The 27,363-nt window shown below is 48.2% G+C and overlaps 1 protein-coding gene across 4 annotated transcripts in view; it reads right to left on the bottom strand.

The window, feature by feature from the left end:
* Positions 1–27,363, bottom strand: part of ulk1b (unc-51 like autophagy activating kinase 1) — a 148,455-nt gene that overhangs the window by 60,497 nt on the left and 60,595 nt on the right. For 3 of the 4 annotated variants that reach the window (XM_059994596.1, XM_059994595.1, XM_059994597.1), the window contains 9 exons: positions 23,871–23,972; positions 17,268–17,326; positions 16,642–16,724; positions 15,062–15,112; positions 13,090–13,178; positions 7,822–7,990; positions 6,118–6,178; positions 3,829–3,918; positions 1,931–2,062 (listed from right to left, as the gene is read on the bottom strand). In XM_059994596.1, the coding sequence (XP_059850579.1) occupies positions 1,931–2,062; positions 3,829–3,918; positions 6,118–6,178; positions 7,822–7,990; positions 13,090–13,178; positions 15,062–15,112; positions 16,642–16,724; positions 17,268–17,326; positions 23,871–23,972 (836 nt within the window). The remainder of the gene's footprint in view (positions 1–1,930; positions 2,063–3,828; positions 3,919–6,117; positions 6,179–7,821; positions 7,991–13,089; positions 13,179–15,061; positions 15,113–16,641; positions 16,725–17,267; positions 17,327–23,870; positions 23,973–27,363) is intronic. The other variant, XM_059994598.1, reaches the window with a different exon arrangement.

The raw sequence follows: 27,363 nt of genomic DNA, 5'->3' as shown, positions 1-27,363 counted from the left end.
CTTAATGATTTTGAGCTGCTGATCATGAAAATCTCCATGAAATTTCCCTATCACACACCATTTTTTAAAAAAATCACCTATTTTTGTTATTTCAATTCATAATTCAAGTCAGAATACCTGATGCCAAGATTAAGGAAGGCATTTTTGTTGGTCCACAAATCAAACAGGTCATCAATGATAGGCAACTTGAAGAAATTCTAGTGGGACCGGAGAAAATCGCATGGAAGGCATTCAAGGATGTTAAAAATTCTCTTGGCAACTACAGACACCGAACTCCATGTAGCTGGTTGACAACATGCTTCAAGCATACAAAATCACGAAGTGCAACATGTCACTAAAGATTCATTTTCTGCTTTCCCCTTTAGACTTCTCCCCCGCAAACCTTAAAGCTGTCAGTGATGAGCACGGTGAAAGATTTCACCAGGACATTGTGCTTGTGGAGAAACCTGATTCTAATTCAGGGTATCAGGGCAACTGGAATCCATCAACACTGGCTGATTATTGTTGGACACTTAAACAAGAAGCCTCAGACACTGAGTACAAACAAAAATCATCAATAAAACATTTCTAGCTGAGATAAACTATTGCAAAGCATCAGTATTGTTATGCAATGAAACACATTATATTCAATAGAAGTTAATTTCTTGTTTCTCCAAATTGTGATACGAATAATTTGAAATTATATTTGTGTTCAGCACTAAGTGGTCTATCATAAACAAAAACAAAATTATGAGGAACCAACATTTTCAAAAAAGTTGCTGTCCAGTGTAATTATCATTAAAATTGCCTTCACTTATTTGTAATACCTTCTTACAAGCTCTATCCTAATTTATACTGAGGACTAATGCATCGCCTTACAGTGCCAGTGATCGGTGTCGAGATATGGAACTAGAAAGTGCACCATAGATGTGTGGTGGAGAGTGTACTGACTGGCTGCATCACAGCCTGGTACGGAAACACTAACGCCCTTGAATGGAAAATCATACCAAAAGATATTGGCTGTGTCTCAGTTCGTCACAGGGAAATCCCTGTCCACCGTTGAGCACATCTACATGGAGCACTGTTGCAGAAAAGCAGCACCTGTCATCAGGGACTTCCTCCATCTAGGTCACGTTCGTTTCTCGCTGCTGCCGTCATGAAGGGGGCACAGGAGCCCCAGAACCCACACCACCAGTTAAGGAACACTTATTACCCCTCAACCATCTGGCTCTTGAACCAAAGTGGATAACGTCACTCAGCTTCACTGAAATGTTCCCACGACCTATGGACTCATTTGCCAGGATATTTCATCATATGTTCTCGATATTTATTGATTATTTATTTATTATTATTATTTCTGTCTTTTTGTATTTGCAAAGTTTGTTGTCTTTTGCACACTGATTGAACATCCAGCCCAGTTAGTGTGGTCTTTCATCGATTCTACTACAGTTATTATTCTACTATGGATTTGTTGAGTATGCTCACAAGAAAATGGATTCTATATGATGACATATACGTACTTTGACAATACACTTTCTTGGAACTTTGAACTTTCAATTCTCGCCACCGTCTGTACGGAGTTTGTACATTCTCCCCGTGACGGTGTGGGTTTCCTCCCACAGTCTAAAGATGCACAGGTTAAGTTTAGTAAGATTGTGGGCACGCTATGACAGTGCTGGAAACATGGTGACGCTTGCGGGCTGCCCCCAGTGCATGCTCGGACTGTGTTGGAAGTTGACACAAACGATGCGTTTCACGGCATGTTTTGATGTACATGTGAGAAATCAAGCTAATCTTTACAGACGTCAGTGACAATAAACCTGATTCTGATTCTACCATGTGGAATAAGGACAATGAATGGAAACGAGAATGATTTACGGAACGCTGTTTATTGGGTGCAGGGTATGGTGGCAACTAACTGTGGTCCGGCCATCTCCTGAGAATACCATACCTTTGCGGGAGACTGCGTTTCGGAGACTGGAGGTTCTGCTCGATTCGCTGGTAGTTGAGAACTTGGGTGGGCACGGGGATGGGAACTGTGGCTCCGTAGGTGGCAATCAACTCCTGGTTTGGCCTGGTTTGACTGAAAGACACAGCACAGTCATATTACACCGACAGTTGTGATTCTATTCTGGTCCTGGAACCCCCCACTACAGGAAACATCCTCTGCACATCCACTCTATCTGTGTCCTCTGGTCCTAGACTACCCCACTATAGGAAACATCCTCTCCACATCCACTCTATCTGTGTCCTCTGGTCCTAGACTCCCCCACTATAGGAAACATCCTCTCCACATCCACTCTATCTGTGTCCTCTGGTCCTAGACTCCCCCACTATAGGAAACATCCTCTCCACATCCACTCTATCTGTGTCCTCTGGTCCTAGACTCCCCCACTATAGTAAACATCCTCTCCACATCCACTCTATCTGTGTCCTCTGGTCCTAGACCCTCCACTATAGGAAACATCCTCTCCGCATCCACTCTATCTGTGTCCTCTGGTCCTAGACTCCCCCACTATAGGAAACATCCTCTCCACATCCACTCTATCTGTGTCCTCTGGTCCTAGACTCCCCCACTATAGGAAACATCCTCTCCACATCCACTCTATCTGTGTCCTCTGGTCCTAGACTCCCCCACTATAGTAAACATCCTCTCCACATCCACTCTATCTGTGTCCTCTGGTCCTAGACCCTCCACTATAGGAAACATCCTCTCCGCATCCACTCTATCTGTGTCCTCTGGTCCTAGACTCCCCCACTATAGGAAACATCCTCTCCACATCCACTCTATCTGTGTCCTCTGGTCCTAGACTCCCCCACTATAGGAAACAACTTCTCCACATCCACTCTATATCTGTGTCCTCTGGTCCTAGACTCCCCCACTATAGGAAACATCCTCTCCACATCCACTCTATCTGTGTCCTCTGGTCCTAGACTCCCCCACTACAGGAAACATCCTCTGCACATCCACTCTATCTAGGACTTTCAGTATTTGATCAGTATCAATTAAAGCTTCACCCATTCTTCTAAACTCCAGCAAGTACAGGCACAGAGCCATTAGATGTTCCTCATACACTAACCCCTTCCTGCCTGGGATTGTTCCCATGAGCCTGCACACTCTTTAACTGTATAGAGCACCTCTGACCTCTCTGACCTTTAGAAAGCTCCTCAGGCAGATTCGAACTCATTAAGCACAGCACAGAAACAGGCCCTTCAACCCATCTAGTCCATGCTGACCCAATTAAACTGCTCTCATTGACCGGGACCATAGCCTTCCCATCCACGTATCTATCCAAACTTAAATGTTGAAATCAAGCTCGCATGCACCACTTGTGCTGGCAGCTCGTTCCAAATTCTCACCACCTCTGAGTGAAGAAGTTTCCCCTCATGTTCCCCTTAAACTTTTCACCTTTCACTCTTAACCCACGGCCTCTAGTTGTAGTCACACTCACCCTCAGTGGAAAAAAGCCTGCTTGCATTTACCCTATCTATACCCCTCAAAATTTTGTATGCCTCTATCAAATCTCCTCTCACCTTCTATGTTCTAAAGAATAAAGTCCTAACCTACTCAATCTTTCCTTACACTCAGGTCCTCCGGACCTGGCAACATCCTTGTAAATTTTCTCTGTACTCTTTCAACCTTGTTTACATCCTTCCTGTAGGTAGGTAACCAAAACGGCACACAATACTCCAAATTAGGCCTCGCCAACGTCTCGTACAACTTCAACATAACATCCCATTTCCTGTGCTCGATACTTTGATTTATCAAGGCCAACGTGCAGAAAGCTTTCTTCAGGCAACCATCATTGAAGCAACAGCCAGTCTGGCTGGAGGTGGCGCCCGGCTTACCCTGAGGGGCTTGGGGAGCCGCTGCAGGACGCGGAGGGAGAGAACGGCTCCCCGTGACTTCCCTGGCCGGCGGAAGTTAAGAGAGAGCCGCTGGAGGGAAAAAGGAAACAGGACAGATTAACCCTCGCATATACCAGACACAGCAAAATAGAATGACGATGGCATTCCAGCCACTCAGTTGACTGGACAACAAAGCTTTTGCCTACTGAATACTTCTGGGTGTATCTTATGAATTTTGGGCTGCTGATCATGAAAATCTCCATGAAATTTCCCTATCATGCCCCATTTTTTTTGAAATCGCTGATATTTGTTATTTCAATTCATAATTTAAGTCAGAATAACTGACACCAAGATTAAGGAAGGCATTTTTGTTGGTCCACAAATCAATCAGGTCATCAATGACAGGCAACTTGAAGAACTTCTAGTGGGACCAGAGGAAATCACATGGGAGGCATTAATGGATGTCGCCGAACATTTTCTTGGCAACTACAGGGCACCAGACTATGTGCAGCTAGTTGACAAATGCTTCAACCACACAAAACCAGGAAATGCAACATGTCACTAAAGATTAATTTTCTGCATTCCCATTTAGATTTCTTCCCCGCAAATTGTGATGCAGCCAGTGACGAGCACGGTGAAAGGTTTCACTGGGACACTGTGGTCACGGAGAAACGGTATCAGGCAACTGGAATCCATCAACACTGGCTGATTATCGTTGGACGCTGAAGTGAGAAGCCTCAGACACGGAGTACAAACGAAAATCATCAACAAAATGTTTCTACCTTAGTTGAACTATTGCAAAGTGTCAGCACCATTGTACAATTAAACACATTATATTCAATAAAAGTTAATTTCTTGTTTCTCCAAATTCCTACATGATAGAAGTAATCTGAAATTATATTTGTGTTCAGCTTCAAGTGGTCTATCATAAACAAAAAAAATTCTGAGGAAGCAACACTTCTGAAAACAATTAATTGTCCAGTGAATGTGGGTTGGGGTTGTGAAATTCAGGAGTATTATTACAACTGCATGAAGCGTCAGGGTGGAGATATGTCACTACCAAAGGAGGTGTAAGGTGCTCATTCCCTCTGTTAGACCGCTAGTCATCCTTGGGGAGGGGTAGCTTAGCACCCCCCACCCCCGATCAGGGTCACGTGAAGCCATGGGAGCAGGTGGTGGACGGTCGTTTGAGCAGCCGGTGCAGATCACAAGTCCTGGTTATGTGACCGCTGACACCAGGCCGACAATCTCTGAAGAGTATTGATAATGGCTGGGGTCACCCGTCTGGTAAAGTCACTGCCCAGAAGAAGGCAATGGCAAACCACTCCTGAGGAAACAACTGCCAATGACAATCATGGTGATGGAAAGACCGTGATTGCCCATGGCAGATGCCGATAGAATGATAAAGTGTCTGAGTTCTGTGTTCAGTTTTGGTCCCCTTATGTAAGGATACATGCAACGGAGATAGTCGAACATGAATTCACTTGGCCAACTCTGGGATGATCGGGTTGTCCAAATGAAAGAGGCTAAATAAATAATCATTGGAGTTTCTTTGGACTCTTCACCTCACAATCTACTTTGTCATGGCCTTGGAACTTAATATCTACTCAACTGAACTCTCGTTCGCTTGTTATGTGCCACGTCGATGATATGGGTGATCACGGTCATGGTTGAGTAGTACGGGGCTGGCTGGGACAAAGCACAAGGTACCAGGAAATTTAGAGGAAGCTTGACAAAGATGCAAAGCAGCAGAGACAATTCGGTGAGCGATATCTTTAATAATAATCTGCAAAATGCAAGCGACAAGGAGCCACAAAACAAGACAGAACAGATACTTAGCAGGACGAGGCAACAAGGTAACTGAAGGCTCGGAGTAACTGTTTGAGGCTGGCCGGTTCAATGGGTGAACAAGAGCTGTGGGTTCAAATAGGCTGTAAGTAATGAGTTGGAAAGGCGTGGCAGGTGGTTCCTGTTAGCTGGGTGGGTGCCTGCCCATGCAGGGTTGACATGAAGTAATAGGAGCTGCAGAGTTAGACCCAGGCTCCGGCATTCCAGGGTCTCTGCCTGCCATGCTGGAAGAGTTAGACCCAGGCTCCAGCATTCCGGGGTCTCTGCCTGCCATGCTGGAAGAGTTAGACCCAGGCTCCAGCATTCCGGAGTCTCTGCCTGCCGTGCTGGAAGAGTTAGACCCAGGCTCCAGCATTCCGGGGTCTCTGCCTGCCATGCTGGAAGAGTTAGACCCAGGCTCCAGCATTCCGGGGTCTCTGCCTGCCATGCTGGAAGACCTACCTGCTGTAGTTAAGGCTGTCAATCACCGTCCGTCCTGTCAGGCTGTCAGTCAGCAGCTCACCTGAGGAAAGAGCTCAGCTTCAACTTCAATTGTTCACGAAAACCCAAACGGAACAGCATTATTCTGGCCAAGGTGCAAAGCACAACACCAACAGTCACACTCTTCTGCACCCTTTTCAAAGCCTCAGCGTCCTTCCTATAGCAGGACAACCAGAACTTGATGTAGTACATACTGACCTTGAAGAGCAGGTCCTGCTCTACAGGCCTGACCCCTCAATCGGACAACAGCGGCCCCTGGTCCAGTGGCCTGACCCCTCAATCGGACAACAGCGGCCCCTGGTCCAGTGGCCTGACCCCTCAATCGGACAACAGCGGCCCCTGGTCCAGTGGCCTGACCCCTCAATCGGACAACAGCGGCCCCTGGTCCAGTGGCCTGACCCCTCAATTGGACAACAGCGGCCCCTGGTCCAGTGGCCTGACCCCTCAATTGGACAACAGCGGCCCCTGGTCCAGTGGCCTGACCCCTCAATCGGACAACAGCAGGTCTGGTCCAGTGGCCTGACCCCTCAATCGGACAACAGCGGCCCCTGGTGCAGTGGCCTGACCCCTCAATCGGACAACAGCGGCCCCTGGTCCAGTGGCCTGACCCCTCAATTGGACAACAGCGGCCCCTGGTCCAGTGGCCTGACCCCTCAATCAGACAACAGCAGGTCTGGTCCAGTGGCCTGACCCCTCAATTGGACAACAGCAGGTCTGGTCCAGTGGCCTGACCCCTCAATCGGACAACAGCGGCCCCTGGTCCAGTGGCCTGACCCCTCAATCGGACAACAGCAGGTCTGGTCCAGTGGCCTGACCCCTCAATCGGACAACAGCGGCCCCTGGTCCAGTGGCCTGACCCCTCAATCGGACAACAGCGGCCCCTGGTCCAGTGACCTGACCCCTCAATCGGACAACAGCAGGTCTGGTCCAGTGGCCTGACCCCTCAATCGGACAACAGCAGGTCTGGTCCAGTGGCCTGACCCCTCAATCGGACAACAGCGGCCCCTGGTCCAGTGGCCTGACCCCTCAATCGGACAACAGCAGGTCTGGTCCAGTGGCCTGACCCCTCAATCGGACAACAGTGGCCCCTGGTCCAGTGGCCCAGTCCTGCTATTGGATGACACATTTCTACAAATGCCCTGGAGGCATGATGAGGACCTCACTCTAGATCAGGGGTTCCAAAACTGGGGTCCATAGATCCTTCAGTTAATGGTAGGGGTCCATAGCATAAAGATGGTTGGGAATCCCTGGGCTAGAACAAGGACGTCCCTTTCAAACAGCGAAGAGGAAGAATTTCATTAGCGAGAGGCTGGTGAATCTGTGGAATTCACTGCCATGGACGGCTGTGGAGGCCAGGTCACTGGGTATAGATTGATAGGTTTTTGATTAGTGTATGTGTCAAGGGTTACAGGAGAATGGGGTGGAAAGGGTTAATACATCATCCATGATGGAACGGTGGAGCAAACTCGTTGGATCGAAAGGGTTAATTCTGCTCCTAGGGCTTATGGTCTTACAGTAGAGAGAAGTGGAGGGGTGAGCAAGGGGAATCTGGAAACCAGGCCATCAGCCATGGAACAATTACTTCCGGCAATGAACGAGAGCCTTGGATTGGTGGAGAACCATTATTGACAACTGTCACCATGGCAACAGCAGGTGGGGACTTACCAGAGCAGTGCGTCGGACTGTTGTGCGGCACCAGGACGAAGTCGTCTATGTCACAGGACGAGGCTTTGCTGCTGCTCCCGGCCGAGTCCCTGGAGGCCTGGAGGAAGCCCGGAATCTCCTGCGGGGGCGAGGCGAGGCTCTTCATTCGGAGGTGCACATCTGTCAGAGACTGTTCACAGAGAAAGGCAACTCAGGTTAGGGAGCCGTACTGGTCTCGTGGTGCAGAGAGAGAGAGCACCCGCTGCCACAGAAATCCATTGAAAACAAGGAGTCGGAGAGGAGAGTGAAAGACAATGAGAATCAGAATCAGGTTTAATGTCATTGGCATTTGTTGTGAGATATGTTCTTTTGAAACAGCAGTACTTTGCAATGCTTAATAAAATTATAGATTACAAAATAAAATAAAATATATATATATCTATATCTATATATCGATGACATCAAACTAAGTTGCACTGGACAACAGAGATTCTGCTTCCTGAATACCTTTGGGTATATCCTATGGATGTTGGGGTGCTGATCATGAAAATCACCATGAAATTTCCCTGTTTTTGAAATCACCTATATTTGTTATTTCAATTAATAATTTGTCAATGATGTAGTCATAAAGAAGGCAAGACAGCGGCTATACTTCATTAGGAGTACCCAGGACATCTTCAGGGAGTGGTGTCTCAGAACGGCAGAGTCCATCATTAATTACCTCCAGCACCCAGGGCATGCCCTTTTCTCACTGTTACCATCATGTAGGAGGTACAGAAGCCTGAAGACACACACTCAGTGATTCAGGAACAGCTTCTTCCCCTCTGCCATCAGGGAGGAGGTACAGGAGCCTGAAGACACACACTCAGTGATTCAGGAACAGCTTCTTCCCCTCTGCCATCATGTAGGAGGTACAGGATCCTGAAGACACACACTCAGTGATTCAAGAACAGCTTCTTCCCCTCTGACATCAGGGAGGAGGTACAGAAGCCTGAAGACACACACTCAGCGATTCAGGAACAGCTTCTTCCCCTCTGCCATCAGGGAGGAGGTACAGGAGCCTGAAGACACACACTCAGTGATTCAGGAACAGCTTCTTCCCCTCCGCCATCAGGGAGGAGGTACAGGAGCCTGAAGACACACACTCAGCGATTCAGGAACAGCTTCTTCCCCTCTGCCATCTGATTCCTATATGGATGTAAAGGGGGTTTCTTCATTTTTTCTTTGTTACTGTTGGGAAAGGGTTTCTTTGTTTTGTGAAAAGCAGGAATGTTTCTTTGTTGCGAGAGAGTGCTGGAAGCTTGTTTGTTAAAATTTACTGATAACGAGAATGGTATTCCTTTGTAAACCAAATGGAGATTAATGTTCTTTCTTCTGAGTCTGTAAGCTTTTGTTGACGGGCCTTTGGGGAGATCGGCGCAAGGGGGTCGAGAGAGAAGACGCAATGCTGTAAGCTGGGCGAGGATCGGACCCCAAGCGGGGGTCCGAGGCCGGGAGGTACTCCGAGGAGGGGGGATGAAGCTAGATGTGCTTGGTTGACCACTCGGAGGGTCCTGAGCTGCAAGTCGAGGAGTTCGGAGGGGATCGAATAGTGGCCAGAAGACTTCAGAAATTGAGCTCCAACGGTTGTGCACGAAGTGGTTTGGACTTTGATAAATTTGGCGCCTTTTCTTTATTTTTTCTCTTCATATATACTGTATCGTTATTAATCACTTAGTTATAGTAACCTTTATAAATTGTACTCATTTAATCGCATATGGTGTACTGTCTGTCTTTGGGCGAGGCGGGGACATCACACAGCATCCACACCAGCTGATTACCCAGTTTGGCGGGGCCGAAGGCTGCTCCCCCTAGACGAGAACGAGCTGAGCGAGCCTGAGGAGACCCAGGGGGTTACATGGACATTGAAGCTTTGGACTCTACATCACTTTTTTTTAATATACAGTATTTCACTTTTTGCACTTTAAAAAATCTATTTATTTACTAATTGATTTATTTGTCTATTTATTATTTTTATTTTATTTATTATTACTTTTTTCTCCGCTAGATTATGTATTACATCGAACTGCTGCTGCTAAATTAACAAATTTCACGTCACATGCTGTTGATAAAAAACCTGATTCTGATTAAAATGTAAGTTGAAAAGTTTTCTACCTTGTCCATGCTTGGGCATGCTGAGGCAGGGCAGACACTGCTTGGCAGGACAAGTTCTAGAAAGGCTATAAATCTCCATGAAGGATTCTAATATCGGAGACAAACATTTCACAGAATAATTGATGCCAAGATTAAGGAAGGCGTTTTTGTTGGACAACAAATCAAACAGGTCATCAGTGTCAGGGAATTCGAAGAGCTTCTAGTGGGACCGGAGAAAATCACATGGAAGGCATTCAAGGATATTGCTGCAATTTTTCTTGGCAACTACAGAGCACCAAAATACGTACAGCTGGTTGACAACATGGTACAAACATACAAAACCATGGGGAGGAACATGACACTAGATTCAGTTTCTCCATTCCCATTTAGACTTCAAGCTTCAAGCAGTTTATCGTAACCAAAGAAAAAAATTCTGATGAAACGTCTTCGAAAAATAGTTGCCCAGTGAAATTAAAGCAAATACAGTGTAAATTATTAGTCCCTGATGGTGGCAATGAGAAGAGTACATGTCCTGGGCGAAGAGGTCCTCAGTGCTGTGCTACCCGTTGGAGACATTGCCTCTTGAAGATGTCCCCAGTGCTGAGGAGGCCAGTGCACGCGATGAAGCTGGCTGACTTCACAGCTTTCTGCCGATTATTCTGATCCAGAGCAGTGGCCCCTCCACCCATCCCCCCCCCATACCAGACAGTGATGCGAGGAAAGAGATATGAGGATCACATCGGGTGTGGGGTGAGATCACAGTGGTGATGTCACTGTAGGTGGTCAATGTCAGGTGTGGGGTGAGGACACAGTGATGACGTCACTGTAGGTGGTCAACGTTGGGTGTGGAGAGAGGTCAGTGATGACGTCACTGGAGACGGTCAACGTTGGGAGTGGGGTGAAGACACAGTGGTGACATCACTGGAGATGGACAATGTCGGGTGTAGGGTGAGGACACAGTGATGATGTCACTGGAGATGTCGGGTGTGGGGTGAGGACACACTGATGATGTCACTGGAGATGGTCAACGTTGGGAGTGGGGTGAGGACACAGTGATGACGTCACTGGAGACAGTCAACATTGGGAGTGGGGTGAGGACACAGTGATGACGTCACTGGAGACGGTCAACGTTGGGAGTGGGGTGAGGACACAGTGATGATGTCACTGGAGATGGACAATGTCGGGTGTGGGGTGAGGACACAGTGATGATGGTCAACGTTGGGAGTGGGGTGAGGACACAGATGATGTCACTGGAGATGGTCAACGTTGGGAGTGGGGTGAAGACACAGTGATGACATCACTGGAGATGGTCAACGTTGGGAGTGGGGTGAAGACACAGTGATGACATCACTGGAGATGGTCAACATTGGGAGTGGTGATGTCACTGGAGATGGTCAACGTTGGGAGTGGGGTGAGGACACAGTGGTGACATCACTGGAGACGGTCAATGTCGGGTGTGGGGTGAGGACACAGTGATGATGTCACTGGAGACAGTCAACGTTGGGAGTGGGGTGAGGACACAGTGATGATGTCACTGATGAGGAGGAATTTCTTTGGCCAGAGAGTGGTTAATCTGTGGAATTTTTTGACAAAGGCAGCTGTGGAGGCCAAGTCTGTGTGTACATTTTAAAGGCAGAGGTTGATAGATCCTTGATTGGTCTTGATATGGGGAGAAGGCAGGAGACTGGGGCTGAGAGGGAAAGGGTCAGCCAAGATAAAATAGTGGACAGACTCAATGTGTGAAATGGTCAAATCCTGCTCCTATATCTTATGGTCTTATGGCAACTCGATTCTGCTCCGTTCTCTCGAGAACAGAAAAAATGATGCGGTTTTGGGCAGGAAGGGGTAAAAAAGTCTTTTGGTTCCCAGTCCCGGGCTTTGTTGATGTTAACATCACCATGTCATTCACAATTCAGGCAGCGCCATGAGCAGTTGATAAAGATTATAAAGTCTAGCTTTTTTCATCACATGGACATCGAAACGTAGCATTTGCGACAAGTCGAATCAGAAAGGATTCTTCACCAGCATAGTGTGCCCACAGCTTACTAACCCTAACCCGCCTTTGGAATGTGGGGGTAAAGCAGAGAAGCTGGGGAAACCCACGTGGTCATGAGGAGAACGTATTGTGGGAACCGAACCCCAATCGCTGGTGCTGTAAAGCGAATGCGCTAACCAACACGCTCTTGTGCCACCCTTCACTTCACAGTCTACCGCGACACAGCCTTGCACCTTATTGACTGTCTGCGCTGCACTTTCTCTGCAACTGTAACACTTGATTCTACACTCTGGTATTGCTTTACCTTGTCAATAGTCATCCAAGAGGACCTCAGCCTTGTTGCAGTTTGGAGGCTAGAGTGTCTCAATGACCCGGGGAGCTATGCTGGCTGGAATTAGGGCCTTGTGTTTTGACTCTTGGTGGGGTCACCAATGCCAAACAGGTCAAAGGGTAGAGGCCAGACTAAGAGTGGTCCACCAGTCCTCCTGGTTTGGGGGTTCAGCTCAGGGCTAACAACCCTGACTGGTAAAACAGAATTGTTACAGAAGCAGCAATGAAGAATCCTTCAAGAATGTGATGGTATTCCTGAGTTTCCACCCGGGACTTGTGCGACTGACAGTAATGAAAACTGAGAGGTCTTGTAATTAATTACGGGTTAGATGTATAATTAAGTGAATAACACACGTTATCACGCTACCACATGATATATGCTTGCCTCGCTTAAAGTAAACAAGAAGCTCCCGGACACCGGCATCTTCCTTTGAATTAGCTTGATGTTTTGAAGTACAACACGTGAGAGAGTGCCAGCCTTGGTATGTGTGACAACACTTCTGGCTTCAACATAGTGATCCTATTCCTAACTCATACTTCTTTGAGCTTTGGGAGGAAACCAGAGCACCCAGAGGAAACCCATACAGTCATCGGGAGAATGTACGAACTCCTTACAGACAGCGGTGGGAATTAAACCCCAATTTGCTGCCAAATGTTGTGCTAGCTATTACATTACCGTGCCGAACCCCCCCCCCCCCCCGAATCGAGCAGAGTGGGGTTACACTCTGCTCGATTTGACCCCCAACCCAGTGACCCACCCACACGGCGGCAGAGAAGGACGAACCCACCCCCTCCACCCTCCCCTGAGTTCGGAGGCCCCCTGTACTCACCGGAGGGGAGGCGAGGTGGGAGGTGGAGGAACTGCTGCAGGAGCTGTTGGAGGCTGAACCTGTGTAGGCTGGCATTGGCACCGGGGCAGCTGGTAACAGAGGTGAAAGAAGAGGGTTAGTCATGGGAGCAATCACCCTCCACCTCCCAGAAACCATGCCCCTTAAACCACTCAAACACCCCCTGTGGAGGTCAGTGCAGCTGGACACAACTATGTGGGCCCATGCTCTGTGCAAATTCCCAGAATTCATTCAGAGAGGACATGACACATCGTTCATCCCCAACAACCCCCTCCCTCCTTCCCTCCAAGTGGATTGGGAAATGAGCACAACATGAGGACAGTCCTGCGGACCGGACACTCTGCATTACCATCGGCAGCAGAGGAGGTCCCCTCTTTATGCAGGGGTCCTTCCCTGTACATTGGGGGCCTGGAGAGGAGGGTGTTTCATCGGGCTGTACCACACAACAGGTTCTGTCCACAGACACCCCGCCCTCCTGTCCTTTCTGTGGCCGGGAGGGGTCAGTGTACCGTATCTACATGGGGGGTATCTGAAGGGGCCCCCCCCCATGTCAGCCCCGCCCTCCTGTCCTTTCTGTGGCCGGGAGGGGTCAGTGTACCGTATCTACATGGGGGGTATCTGAAGGGGCCCCCCCCCATGTCAGCCCCGCCCTCCTGTCCTTTCTGTGGCCGGGAGGGGTCAGTGTACCGTATCTACATGGGGTGTATCTGAAGGGGCCCCCCCCCATGTCAGCCCCGCCCTCCTGTCCTTTCTGTGGCCGGGAGGGGTCAGTGTACCGTATCTACATGGGGTGTATCTGAAGGCCCCCCCTCCATGTCAGCCCCGCCCTCCTGTCCTTTCTGTGGCCGGGAGGGGCCAGTGTACCGTATCTACATGGGGTGTATCTGAAGGCCCCCCCTCCGTCAGCCCCGCCCTCCTGTCCTTTCTGTGGCCGGGAGGGGTCAGTGTACCGTATCTACATGGAGGGTATCTGAAGGGCCCCCCCCCATGTCAGCCCCGCCCTCCTGTCCTTTCTGTGGCCGGGAGGGGTCAGTGTACCGTACCTACATGGGGGGTATCTGAAGGGGCCCCCCCATGTCAGCCCCGCCCTCCTGTCCTTTCTGTGGCCGGGAGGGGTCAGTGTACCGTATCTACATGGGGGGTATCTGAAGGGGCCCCCACCCCCATGTCAGCCCCGCCCTCCTGTCCTTTCTGTGGCCGGGAGGGGTCAGTGTACCGTATCTACATGGGGGGTATCTGAAGGGGCCCCCCATGTCAGCCCCACCCTCCAGTAAGGAGAAGACGTCCTGGTTGGCTTGGCCAAGATAGCTACTCGTGGAGTTGAGGGCACTGTGCGAGCAGACTGCCCGTGAGATTTGTTTATGCCTGGGTGTCCATGGAGAGGGAGGATGTGGTCACCATGGGTACAGTGAAGGACTTCCAGGAATAGTGAAATGAGTGTTTTAATAAAATCATATTTTAATTTGAATTTGTTCACAGTCTTGTAAATCCCTCCTCCAAGAGGGTTTGGGGGCTTGCGTTCCTCAACAACCCGGACAGCTACGCTGGCTGGAGTCAGGGCTTTATGCTTTGGCTCTTGGTAGGGTCACCCATGCCAGACAGGTCAAAGGGCAGAGGTCAGACTAAGAGTGGTCCACCGATCCTCCAGGTTCAGGGGCTCAGCTCAGGGCTAACAACCCTGACCGATCAAACAAACTGATTCAGAAACAGCAGTGAAGATTCCTTCTATATGGCCAAGGACAGCCAGAGATGGAGAACTTTCATTCCTATCCTAGACACCAGTGGCATGACGGGCAATGAATTCATTTGTAAATTCCAGATGTTTGTATTTTGTGTGTGAATAAATTTTCACAGTGAGCCAGGAGAGGAGAGCTGGGTCCTGGCAGGAAGGCTGGAGGACCACAGTGCTGTGTACGGAACAGCCAAGAGCCTGTCTGCTGGTTCACTCACTTACATTTCTTCATGGATGAGCTGACATCCAGGAAAGGGTGATGGAAGAAATCGTCTGCAAACGACAAGACACGCTTATTAGTTATGAGGTGAGGTGTGTCCACGCTGTGCACCAACCTTTGCCTGCTGACCGTTGGCGTATTGGGCCAAGGCCCTATATCGGGACTTGAGGAGTCATAGAGCACTACATCATAGAAACAGGCCTTTCAGCCCATCTAGTCCAAGCCAACCTGTAACTCTGTACTGACTCATGGGGAAGGCTTCAGGAGTAAACCCCGAGGGGAAAATCTGGAGCTGGAATGCCTACGGCAGTCTTACGTTGAGTTCAATGCTGACTGGGAACTCCGGTGACTTCGCTGGTGCTGAACTGTGTCGGTCTCTGCCGTTCAGCTGTGCGGAGAGGGGGAGCTCGCTACACTGGCAACAGCTTGCTCTCCATATCGTACTGCCCAGGCTTGTGTTTCAAAAGACAGATGGGATGTATCACCCATGGTCAACCCTGACCAATGGAGGGCCCACATTCCCCTCATTTCCTCCCCCCTAGATTCTCATTAACCCATGGGGGGGGGTCACAATTTATAGCCGATAATTTACCCACCAGCATGTACTTCTTTCAAATGTACAGTACTATGCTAAAGTCTAAGGCACACACAGTATACACAGCTAGGGTGCCTAAGACTTTTGCACAGTGCTGTAGTAATTTTATGTATTGCACTGTACTGCTGCCACAAAAAAACACAAATTTCATGACGTATGTGAGTGATGATAAACCTGATTCTGATATGAGTCTCTATTGTGGACTGAGAGTGGGAAGGGGGCAGGGAGAGGGGAATCGTGGTTGGGAAAAGGGGAAGGAAGAGGGGAGGGAGCAGGAAGCACCAGAGAGACGTTCTGTAATGATCAATAAACCAGTTGTTTGGAATCTAATGACCTTGTCTGGTATCTCGGGGCTGGGCGTGAGTGTACCCACTCCAGTCGCCGCCCCGGCACTCCCTCTCTGCCACCTGCCCCATACCCCTCCCACCTCTCCATTCCCAACATCCTTTGTTCCTACCAGATCTACAAACTCGCTCTCCGCTTCATGGTGACAAATACAGGACTGAGCAAACGGCTTAGGCACACTAAGTATATAGATATATGCCTGAGACTTTTGCACAGGACTGAAGGTATTTTACACAGAGAGTAGAGAGTGTTGGTGGTAGAGGCAGATACATTAGGGGTATTTAAGAGACACAGAAATCTGAATCAGGTTTACTATCACTGGCGTATATCAAGTTTGCTGTTTTGCAGCAGCAGTACATTGCAATACGTAATAACTTTTAAAAACTATAAATTATAAGAAGAAATATATATATAAATTTAATTAAATCAGTGGTGCAAAAAGAACAAAGAATAAATAGTGAGGTGTTGATCATGGGTTCATTATCCATTCAGAGGTCTGATGGAGGGCTCTGTAGGAGGAAGGGATAGATTGAACTTCGAGTAGGTTAGAGGGTCAGCACAACATTGTGGGCTGAAGGGCCTGTTCTGTGCTGTAGTGTTCTACGTTCTGCGAACGGAGGAAGGGGTGGAGGGGCTACTCACTGAAGTCCATCCTCTCCTTGTAGTTGCGCAGGAGAAGTCCCAGCAGCAGGTGACACAGGTGGCTTGAGGTCTCCCTCGGGATGCTGTTGGCAGGAATAACACAGACACCGTGAGCTTCCCTCACGACGGCAGCCCTGACCGCAAAAACTCTGCAAGGATACAGACCCTGGCACACTACAGTTCCATGTGTCATTACATGAATGAATATTAATTAAATCCGTGTTTTGTTTTCCTTCCATCTTCAGTTACAATAGAGAAATGTGAATTAATTGGCAGAGTTCAAAATTCCCCTAATTAGATAATGAATATTAATTCATATTAGAATACAGAACACGACAGCACAGTATAGGCCTGCCGGCATTTTAACCTAACCCATCTGTATGCAAGACAGACCAAGACAAGTTTATCACTGTACCTCTGTACATGTAACAAAAACAAACCAGTTCCAATTTCTGGCCACTCCCCTGCTCCACCCTGTCCCCTAGCACCATCACCCATGGTGCTTATCCAACTTCCAAGGCCTTTGCTTCCTGGACCTTGCCCCTGCTCAGGCAGCAACACATGGACAGAGGCAAACCTGGTCAGAAAACCCGCTGGACACATCTGGACAGCACCAATTGGCTTACTTTGGAACGAGGGCCTTATTTTTCTCGTAGAACAGGCGGAGATTCTGTGGACTGTTGGCCTGAAACAAAAAGAATGGGATGTTTTCAGTCAATCCAACTTGACCACAGCAGGCATTGGACAAAAACCCATCTGGTTCAAAGTTCAAATTACACCTATTTTTAAAGTATGTAAGCATTACACAACCTTATGATTTGTCTCCTTACAGGCAGCCACAAAGAAACCCAGAAGAACCCGTACAAACAACCAACATCCACTGTGCAGGTGTGGTGGTGGGGGAGAGGAGGGTAGGGAGAGGGAGAATAGTGCAAACAATAATAGTAAGCAAGTAGCATTTAGAATGGAAATTCATCCTCAAGACACGGAGCCCAGAGCAGGCCCACGGCTTCAGCCTCACAGCAGAAGTAATCGCTGCGGAGCTCAGAACAGCAAGAGCAGGCCCACGGCCTCGGTGCAGGGAAGAGCGGAGAAAGTGTCATGGAACAGCGAGCAGAACCGGTCCAACCCCTGCCTCTGGTCCCGACACCCGGCCTTTTCAATCGAACTGACCCAGTGTTTAAATCACACAAACACTGGGTCGTTCCTTGCTCTAAGACCTGGGCCCTGCTGCGTCAAAGTGCTCTGGGCCTAGACCCCACCGCCATGTTTTGGCCCTTACTCGATGCTTCCGAATCGGTTCACTGGTACCCATCAACGAGTCACAGACTGTGAGGCCATGACTGCCTTCCTCACCAGAACAGTGTTGGATTCCGGTGTTTTTAATCCACCGTGCTTTTGGAGGTCAGGAATGAGGCACAAAACTTGTTGCTTCACGATCGTTTTGTTAGTAGAACAAAGACAATTGAAAAACAGACAGTGATAGAAGCCCAGTGAGTGAAGAAACAAATGATATCAGTAAAAGAAGATGGTGCCTCTGCATGGTCAGCTCTCTTTATACACACTGGTAAGAAAAATTCCATCCATACTTGCAGATAAAATTCAGCCAATCAGATAACCGCTGTTCAAATAATTCAGCACCAGGGAAAGATCTCCGAGCACAGCCTAGGCCTTCAGTGTCATTAAGGGGACATGGCCACAATCCTCATGAGGAAACGTTGGAGATGGATTGAGCACGGAGGTGAGAAGGGGGAGCATCCTCAAGACAGCATTGGATCCCTGAAGTGCAGAGGAAATGAGGGGGATGGCTTCACCAAGCGCCTACACTCCATCTGCCAGAAAAAGCAGGATCTCCCAGTGGTCACCCAATTCAATCCTGCTCCCCATCCCCATTCCGACGTGTCAGTCCATGACTCTCTACTGCCACGATGAGGCCACACTCAGGTCGGAAGAACAACACCTTATGTTCTGTCTGGGTAGCCTGATGTTCCTTGTACTTCCAGTAACTGTCCACACTGCACCTCCCTTCAGATTTCCCATTCCTGTTTCCCCCCTCTCAGCTCATCGCCTCCCTCTGGTGCTCCTCCCCTTTCTTTCTTCCGTGGCCTTCTGTCCTCTCCTACCAGACTCCTCCTTCTCCAGCCCTCTATCTCTTTCACCAATCAACTTCCCAGCTCCATACTTCACCCTTCTCCCTCCCCCAGTTTCACCTATCACCCACCTACCACCTTGTAAGTCTTCCCCCCACCCTGTCTTCTCCCCTTCCTTTCCAGTCCTGATGATAGGTCAACAGCTTATTCTGCTCCATAGATGCTGCCTGACCTGCTGAGTTCCTCCAGCATTTTGCGTGTGTTGCTTGGATTTCAAGCATCTGCAGATTTCATTGTGGTTATTTAGTTGTTTAGTTTAGTTTATAATATAAATGATTTTTTTTTTGTTTATAATTGTGTATAATATAAATTATTTTTTTTGCTGAGTGCTAATTAGTTGTGGTAATTCTGTGGAACAGTAATTGGGACTGCTAATCGGGAGACTATCAGAATGGGTAGATTCCCGCGGCTGCCTGTAAGGAGTTTGCACGTTCTCCCCATGGCCATGTAGGTTTCCTCCGGATGCTCTGGTTTCCTCCCACAGTCCAAAGAAGTACCAACTGTAAATAGTCCAGGATTAGGCTAGGATTAAATCAGGGGCTGCTAGTTGGAAGGGCCAGAAAGACCTATTCTGTGCTGAACCTCAATAAATAAATATGTATAGAATGCTAATTCTGATATCGCTAAATGGAATGATAAGATCATTATATCACTTATTTTAGTTGTGTTAGTTTTCTTAATCACTACAAGATCGCTCGCCTCTGCTGGCTTTGTAATAAAGGATCAAACGTGTCTTTCTCGATTTGGAGGTTTGTTATTTTGGAAGTGCGCCACACAGCGTCGATCGATCTCCTGGCTTAGTCTCTCATCAGTTCTGGTTTGTAACTGCTAGACTACCGCTTTCTATAACGGCCTGCTGAACACCTTTTCCACCACCCCGATGACTGTTACAAGCAATTATGCACTTGTACACCTATGTATGTATAAATCCTGCAGGCGTTTGACTTCCCAAAATGCTTCAGCCTGTAATTTATAAAGAAATTGGAACTGGATCACTGAGATAATCATCAGGGTCTCTCTTCCACCCATCAGAGATATTTATCCGGAGCACCACGCACACAGGGCCCTTGGCATTGTCAGTGTTCCCTCCCATCCATCCAACAACCTCTTTGACCCCCCCACCATCAGGCAGGAGGTACTGTGGCATGAAGCGCCAGTAGTGTTATACTGTTTACTTTTTAACTTGTGTCACAAACGCACCTTATTACTCATTAATTTATTTGTGGTAACATTACATGTTGTGTGTGTGAGTTATATATACCGTGTTGTGCATCTTGCTCTGGAAGAACATTGTTTAATTTGGTGGTACTCGTGTACATTGAACGACGATAGACTTGACCCTGAAGCCCAGAAGACAACTCTGCTGCCCACACAGTCAGTGTTCCTGACCCTGACCACACGCACATTACTGATATCTCACTACTTTCCCATGCGTTAACAGGGTACGCTGGATTCTGGGGTGGGGTGGGGGGGGCACTGTATTACCAACTCTACTGGTAATACATAACTGACCTTGAGAAACCACAGATAGCAAGTCAGCAGGTGACAAGGACTGAATGGAGTTTCAGCGTTCTTCCATCTGGTTAAATAATTGTTACTATTACACAAAGAGCGTCCTAACAAGCTGCATCTTCACCTGGTAACGGGAGTAGCCGAGCCTCGGACTGAAGTCCCGACAAAGAACTGTGAGAACAGCCGAGAGGATCATAGGGGTCTCCTGACCATCCACTGGGGGCATTTATCAGGAGTGTTGCCTACCCAGGGCCCTCAGTATTATTAAGGATCCCACCCATCCATCCAGCATCCAATTTGACTTTCTACCGTCAGGCAGGAGACTCTGATGCATTAAAACAAAAACGGTCAGGATGGGAAACAGATTTTTCCATCTTCAGAACTCCCTGCCGTATCACATTTGGTGTCACCAGATAATTTGCACTGTACCCTGCAACATTAATTTATGCACTTTATTTATCCACGTGCAATTCATTTGGAGATTTAGTTCTTACTTTCCCAATTTGTTGTGTGTTTGTGCACTACTGTGCTTTTGGCCCTGGTCTGGAGAAACGTTGTCACATTTGACAGTATACACGTTTATAGTTAAATGACAATAAACTTGACTTGACTAGAATTGTTCCTATCTGTTGTTGACACTGAGATTGGGGACCTAGTGGACAGTGAGGAAGGCTCTCGAAGTTTGAGGTGGGATCTGCATCAGCTGAAAAAATGGCAGATGGGACTTAACGCAGACAAACATGAGATGTTGCACTTTGGGAGGGCAAACCAAGGTAGGTCTTACACGGTGAGTGGTAGGGCACTGGGAAGTGTGGTAAAACAGAGAGATCTGGGAATACAGGCCCGTAATTCATTAAAGTGACATTACTGATGGACAAGGTTGGGAAGAAAGCTTTGTGGCACATTGACCTTCATAAATCCATGAACTGAGTACAGGAGATGGGTTGCTTTGTTGAGGTTGTTGTACAGTATGTTGGTGAGACGTCACATGGAACACAATTTTGATCCTCTTAAGGCCTTCCAAAGGCAATTCACCGGGCTAATTCCTGGGACGAGAGGGATGTCCTGTCCAGAGAGGCTGAATTCATTGGAGTTCTGGAGAACAGTGGTGATCCAATTCAAACATCTAAGATCTTAAGGAGGTGGGACAGCGTAGACCTTGAGATATTTTCCAAAGTGGAGAGCCACCAACAAGGAGCTACTGGTTTGGGTTAGACTATAAAGCAAAGGAGCAAAAGTAGGCCATCCGGCCCACCACTCCACCATGACTGATTTACTATCTATTTCAAACCCATTCCTCTGCCTCTCCCCTTAACTTTAGACAACCTAAATAATCAAGAACCTATCAACCTCCATGTAATATATACCTATATATACTCGGCCTCCACAGCCATCTGTGACAATGAATTCCACAGATCCACCACCCTCTGGCTAAAGAAATCCTCCTCATCTCTGTTCTAGAGGAAAATCCTGTTCTGGAGGGACATCCTATAAACTGAAGCCCTTGCTACGGTTCTGGGGAAATGTGGAAATGAGTTTGCTGAAAGCTGGAGCAGGACCTGCCAGTTAAGGTTACCAGATGTGCTGGTGTCTGATCTCCGAAACCCAGCAGAGTTCCTCACACGAGTTCCCCAGCTCTCTGAGCCGACAGTGCAACCCTGGACACTGTGGTGGCCTCCAAGGCTGAGCACCCGTGGCCAAGGTTTGTCCAGCATCTCTCAGACAGATTATCTGCTCCTTATCATTCTGCTGAACGTGGGAAGACTCGTTGATTGCTGTGTTATCTGTGCTCGAGAGTGTACCTTCGACTGTGAGGCCCTTCGGAACATCTTGTATCTGCCTATTTGTTTCAATTGATTTGGAGAGTTAGTCTGAAACAAAGACACTGTGATCTCTGGATGAACTCTGAAGATTTCTTGCAGAGAATGACGTAATGGGTGTTGCGAATGATGCTGCCTCTGCGGCACACATTCGAAGGAGTCAAAGTACATTTATTATCAAACAACGTTTAAATCGTACAACCTTGCGATTCGTCTGCTAACAGGCAGCCACAGTACAAGAAACCCAAAAGGACCCAATTAAAAGAAAAGACCAACCCCCAATACACAGAGAAAGAGAAAAAACCCACAAATCATGCAAACAGTAAAAGGAAGCAATGACGTTCTGAGCCAAATTGAGTCCCGTTGACCCGGAGCCCGGAGCTGGCGGAGTAGGCCCATAACCTCGGTCTCAGCTCATCATTTAGTGGGGCAAATCACAAGAAGAATTTGGTGCTAATATTTCAAATCTTGAACTGCAATTAGGGGCAGTGGAATTTCTTTCTCTCAAGCAGATAGCTTTGCATGTTTGGGCTGTCATATACAGTGTCTATAAAAAGTATTCACCCCCCCCCCCCCTTGGAAGTTTTCATGTTTTATTGTTTTTCAACATTGAATCACTGTGGATTTAATTTGGCTTTTTTTGACACTGACGTTACAATTTTAGAAGCTTAAATACACTTAAGAAAATTAATCAGGGTGTCAAAGGTTACGGGGGAAAAGCAGGAGAATGGGGTTTGAGAGGGTTAAGTCAGCCACAATAGAATGGCGGAGTGGCTCGATGGGCTGAATGGGCACATTCGCCTCTTATGCCTTCCAGTCAATTCCACCCCCAAAGGCTCAGAGCTTCCTCACATAACAGCAGCAGGACAATGACTTGAGCTTTGCCGAGAGTTACTTGGGACAGCCTATGTACATGGTTGTCTGGAGATGTCATCACCTGAGACACGCCACACCCCAGGACCCCAACTGATGAGATCATCAGGTAACCTGCTACATTGCCAGCTAATTGACAAGTAAATTTTTCCTAATTCAGGAGTTCCCAGTCTTTTTTTTATGCCATGGACCCCTACCATTAATCAAGGGGTCTGTGGACCCCAAGTTGGAATCTATGGCCTAACTGGATGATCTTTGAATAGCAGTCAAACATCTTACAGTCACAGGTCCAGATTCAACAAAGATAACTAATCTAACAACGGAGGTAAACTTTTTACCTCAACACGCACAAATTGCTGAAGGAACTATGGAAAAGAGTAAACAGCTGACGTTTCAGGCTGAGACCCTTCTTCAGGACTGAGAAAGAAAGCCTGCTATTTCCCCCGGGTCCCCTCCTCCTTCCCTTTCTCCTATGGTCCACTCCTCTCTCTTATCAGATTCCTTCTTCTCCAGCCCTTGACCTTTCCCACCCAACTGGCTTCACCTATCACCTTCCAGATTGTCCTCCTTCCCTTTCCCCTCCCTTTTTATTCAGACATTTTCCTCCTTCATTTCCAGTCCTGATGAAGGGTCTCGGCCCGAAACATCGACTGTTTATTTATTTCCATAGATGCTGCCTGACCTGCTGAGTTTCTCCAGCATTTTGTGTGTGTTGCTCTGGATTTCCAGCATCTGCAGAGTCTCTTGTGTTTTTAGTGCTTCATGTGTTTTTGGCAGGGATCTTCCTCGTGGTATTGTCTTTGATTCATTGGGGCTTTTGAGCGATCCCACTCCAGGCAGTTGAGGAAGAAGGTGTAGGGTCAATGGTACATACCTGGAAGGGAGCTTTTCCTGTCAGACACTGGTAAACGATAGTCCCGATGCTCCACAGGTCAGCCTTGGCATCATAGTTCTGGGACATGATAACTTCAGGTGCCTAATAACAGAGAGAGAGAGAGAGAGAGAGAGAGAGAGAGAGAGAGAAATTGGACCAATGCTCTTGAACAGAAAAACTTGCAAGAAGTAGTGGATACAGCCCAGTCCATGACGGATAAAGGCCCCCCACCACTGAGCACATTTACACGGAGTGCTGTTGCAGGAAAGCAGCAGCCAAAATCAAGGGTCCCACCACCCAGGACATGCTCTCTTCTCGCTGCTGCCAACAGGAAGGAGGTACAGGAGCCTCAGGGCTCACACCACCAGGTTCAGGAACAGACTTTTAAGAGATCAGAAAAATAAAGTGCTATGGGTAACACTAGGTAATTTCTCAGGTAAGGACATGTTCAGCACAGCTTTGTGGGCCGAAGGGCCTGAACTGCGCTGTAGGTTTTCTATGTTTCTATGAATCAGCTCGGCCATTCCATCATGGCTGATTTACTATCCCTCTCAACCCTTCTCTCCTGCCTTCTCCCTGTAACATTTGACACCCTGACTAATCAATAGCCAGACTGGTTCAAGCTGACAGGAAGGTGACAGTAACTCAAATAACCACACATTACAACAGTGGTGTGCAGAGGAGCATCTCTGAATGCATGACACGTCAAACCCTCTAGTGGATGGTCTACAGCAGCAGAAGACCACGAACATTTAGTACTGTGCAAAAATCTTAGGCACCTATATATAGCCAGGGTGCCTAAGGCTTTTACACAGTACTGTAGGAATTTTATGCATTGCACTGTATTGTAGCCACCTAAAAACAAATTTCATGATGTATATGAGTGATGATAAACCTGATTCTGATCTGGGTCTCTATTGGGGACTGAGAGTGGGAAGGGGCAGGGAGAGGGGAATCATGATTGGGAAAAGGGGAAGGGAGAGGGGAGGGAGTGGGAAGCACCAGAGAGACATTCTGTAATGATCAATAAACCAATTGTTCGGAATCAAATGACCTTGCCTGGGTGTGTTTGTACCTGCGCGCCCCCCCCCCCACTCTCTTGAACTCCTTCTCTGCCACCCGTCCCACACCTCTCCCACGGCGCTCCGCCCTCACCATTCCCAACATCCTTTGCTCTCATCAGATTTACAGACTCCCTCTCCACTCCACGTTGACAAATACAGTACTGTGTAAAAGTCTCAGGTACCCCAGCTATCTCTGAGTTTGCCCCATACTGTCCACTCGGTGGCACTATATCGGGTTCAAGTGGCCACTGAGTGAGTAATTGACAATTCAGGTCCCTGTGGCGATTAAAAATGAAGACCTTCCACACTGAAGCCATGAAGGAAGGGTGGAGGTTCCTCGTGTCCTCAGCCTGGAGTTTCCTTTTGCTCTTTGAAAATAAACAAACCCAGTTTCTGTTTTCCAAATGAATCCGTGATAACTGGTCTCAGAATCTGACAAGTGTTACACATCAGCCGGCTGACTAATACATGAATCACAGGCCTGGACACATTTCAAATCCACATCAGGTTTAATATCATTGGCATATGTTGTGAAATTCGTTGTCTCTACAATAATAGAAAAAAATCTGAATTACAGTGAATATTATATACTAGATAGTTAAATTAAATAAGTTATGCAAAAATAGAAATAAAAAATAGTGAGGTAGTGTTCATGTGATCAATGTCCATTCACAGATCTGGTGACAGAGGGGAAGAAGCTGTTCCTGAATCGCTGAGTGTGTATCTTCAGGCTCCTGTACCTCCTCCCTGATGGCAGAGGGGAAGAAGCTGTTCCTGAATCGCTGAGTGTGTGTCTTCAGGCTCCTGTACCTCCTCCCTGATGGCAGAGGGGAAGAAGCTGTTCCTGAATCGCTGAGTGTGTATCTTCAGGCTCCTGTACCTCCTCCCTGATGGCAGAGGGGAAGAAGCTGTTCCTGAATCGCTGAGTGTGTGTCTTCAGGCTCCTGTACCTCCTCCCTGATGGCAGAGGGGAAGAAGCTGTTCCTGAATCGCTGAGTGTGTGTCTTCAGGCTCCTGTACCTCCTCGCTGATGGCAGAGGGGAAGAAGCTGTTCCTGAATCACTGAGTGTGTGTCTTCAGGCTCCTGTACCTCCTCCCTGATGGAGGGGGGGAAGAAGCTGTTCCTGAATCATTGAATGTGTGTTTTCAGGCTCCTGTACCTCCTCCCTGATGGCAGAGGGGAAGAAGCTGTTCCTGAATCGCTGAGTGTGTGTCTTCAGGCTCCTGTACCTCCTCCCTGATGGCAGAGGGGAAGAAGCTGTTCCTGAATCGCTGAGTGTGTGTCTTCAGGCTCCTGTACCTCCTCCCTGATGGCAGAGGGGAAAAAGCTGTTCCTGAATCGCTGAGTGTGTATCTTCAGGCTCCTGTACCTCCTCCCTGATGGCAGAGGGGAAGAAGCTGTTCCTGAATCGCTGAGTGTGTGTCTTCAGGCTCCTGTACCTCCTCCCTGATGGCAGAGGGGAAGAAGCTGTTCCTGAATCGCTGAGTGTGTGTCTTCAGGCTCCTGTACCTCCTCGCTGATGGCAGAGGGGAAGAAGCTGTTCCTGAATCACTGAGTGTGTGTCTTCAGGCTCCTGTACCTCCTCCCTGATGGAGGGGGGGAAGAAGCTGTTCCTGAATCATTGAATGTGTGTTTTCAGGCTCCTGTACCTCCTCCCTGATGGCAGAGGGGAAGAAGCTGTTCCTGAATCGCTGAGTGTGTGTCTTCAGGCTCCTGTACCTCCTCCCTGATGGCAGAGGGGAAGAAGCTGTTCCTGAATCGCTGAGTGTGTGTCTTCAGGCTCCTGTACCTCCTCCCTGATGGCAGAGGGGAAGAAGCTGTTCCTGAATCACTGAGTGTGTGTCTTCAGGCTCCTGTACCTCCTCCCTGATGGCAGAGGGGAAGAAGCTGTTCCTGAATCGTTGAGTGTGTGTCTTCAGGCTCCTGTACCTCCTCCTTGATGGCAGAGGGGAAGAAGCTGTTCCTGAATCACTGAGTGTGTGTCTTCAGGCTCCTGTACCTCCTCCCTGATGGCAGAGGGGAAGAAGCTGTTGCTGAATCGTTGAGAGTGTGCCTTCAGGCTCCTGTACCTCCTCCCTGATGGCAGAGGGGAAGAAGCTGTCCCTGAATCGCTGAGTGTGTGTCTTCAGGCTCCTGTACCTCCTCCCTGATGGCAGAGGGGAAGAAGCTGTTCCTGAATCACTGAGTGTGTGCCTTCAGGCTCCTGTACCTCCTCCCTGATGGTGAAAATGAGAATGGGGGCATGACGTGGGTGATGGGGTCCTTAATGATGGACGCTGCCTTTTTGAGGCATCGCTCCTTGAAGATGTCCTGGATACTACGGAGGCCAGTGTCCATGATGGAGCTGACTGAGTTCACAACTCTCTGCAGCTTATTTCAATCTTATGCAGTAGCCCCCCCATGACAAATGATGTTGCAGCCAGTTAAA

Source organism: Hypanus sabinus, chromosome 18 (assembly GCF_030144855.1).
Source record: "Hypanus sabinus isolate sHypSab1 chromosome 18, sHypSab1.hap1, whole genome shotgun sequence".
NCBI lineage: Eukaryota > Metazoa > Chordata > Chondrichthyes > Myliobatiformes > Dasyatidae > Hypanus > Hypanus sabinus.
The sequence above is the reverse complement of the archived record's forward strand: the minus strand, read 5'-3'. Positions and strand labels throughout refer to the sequence as shown.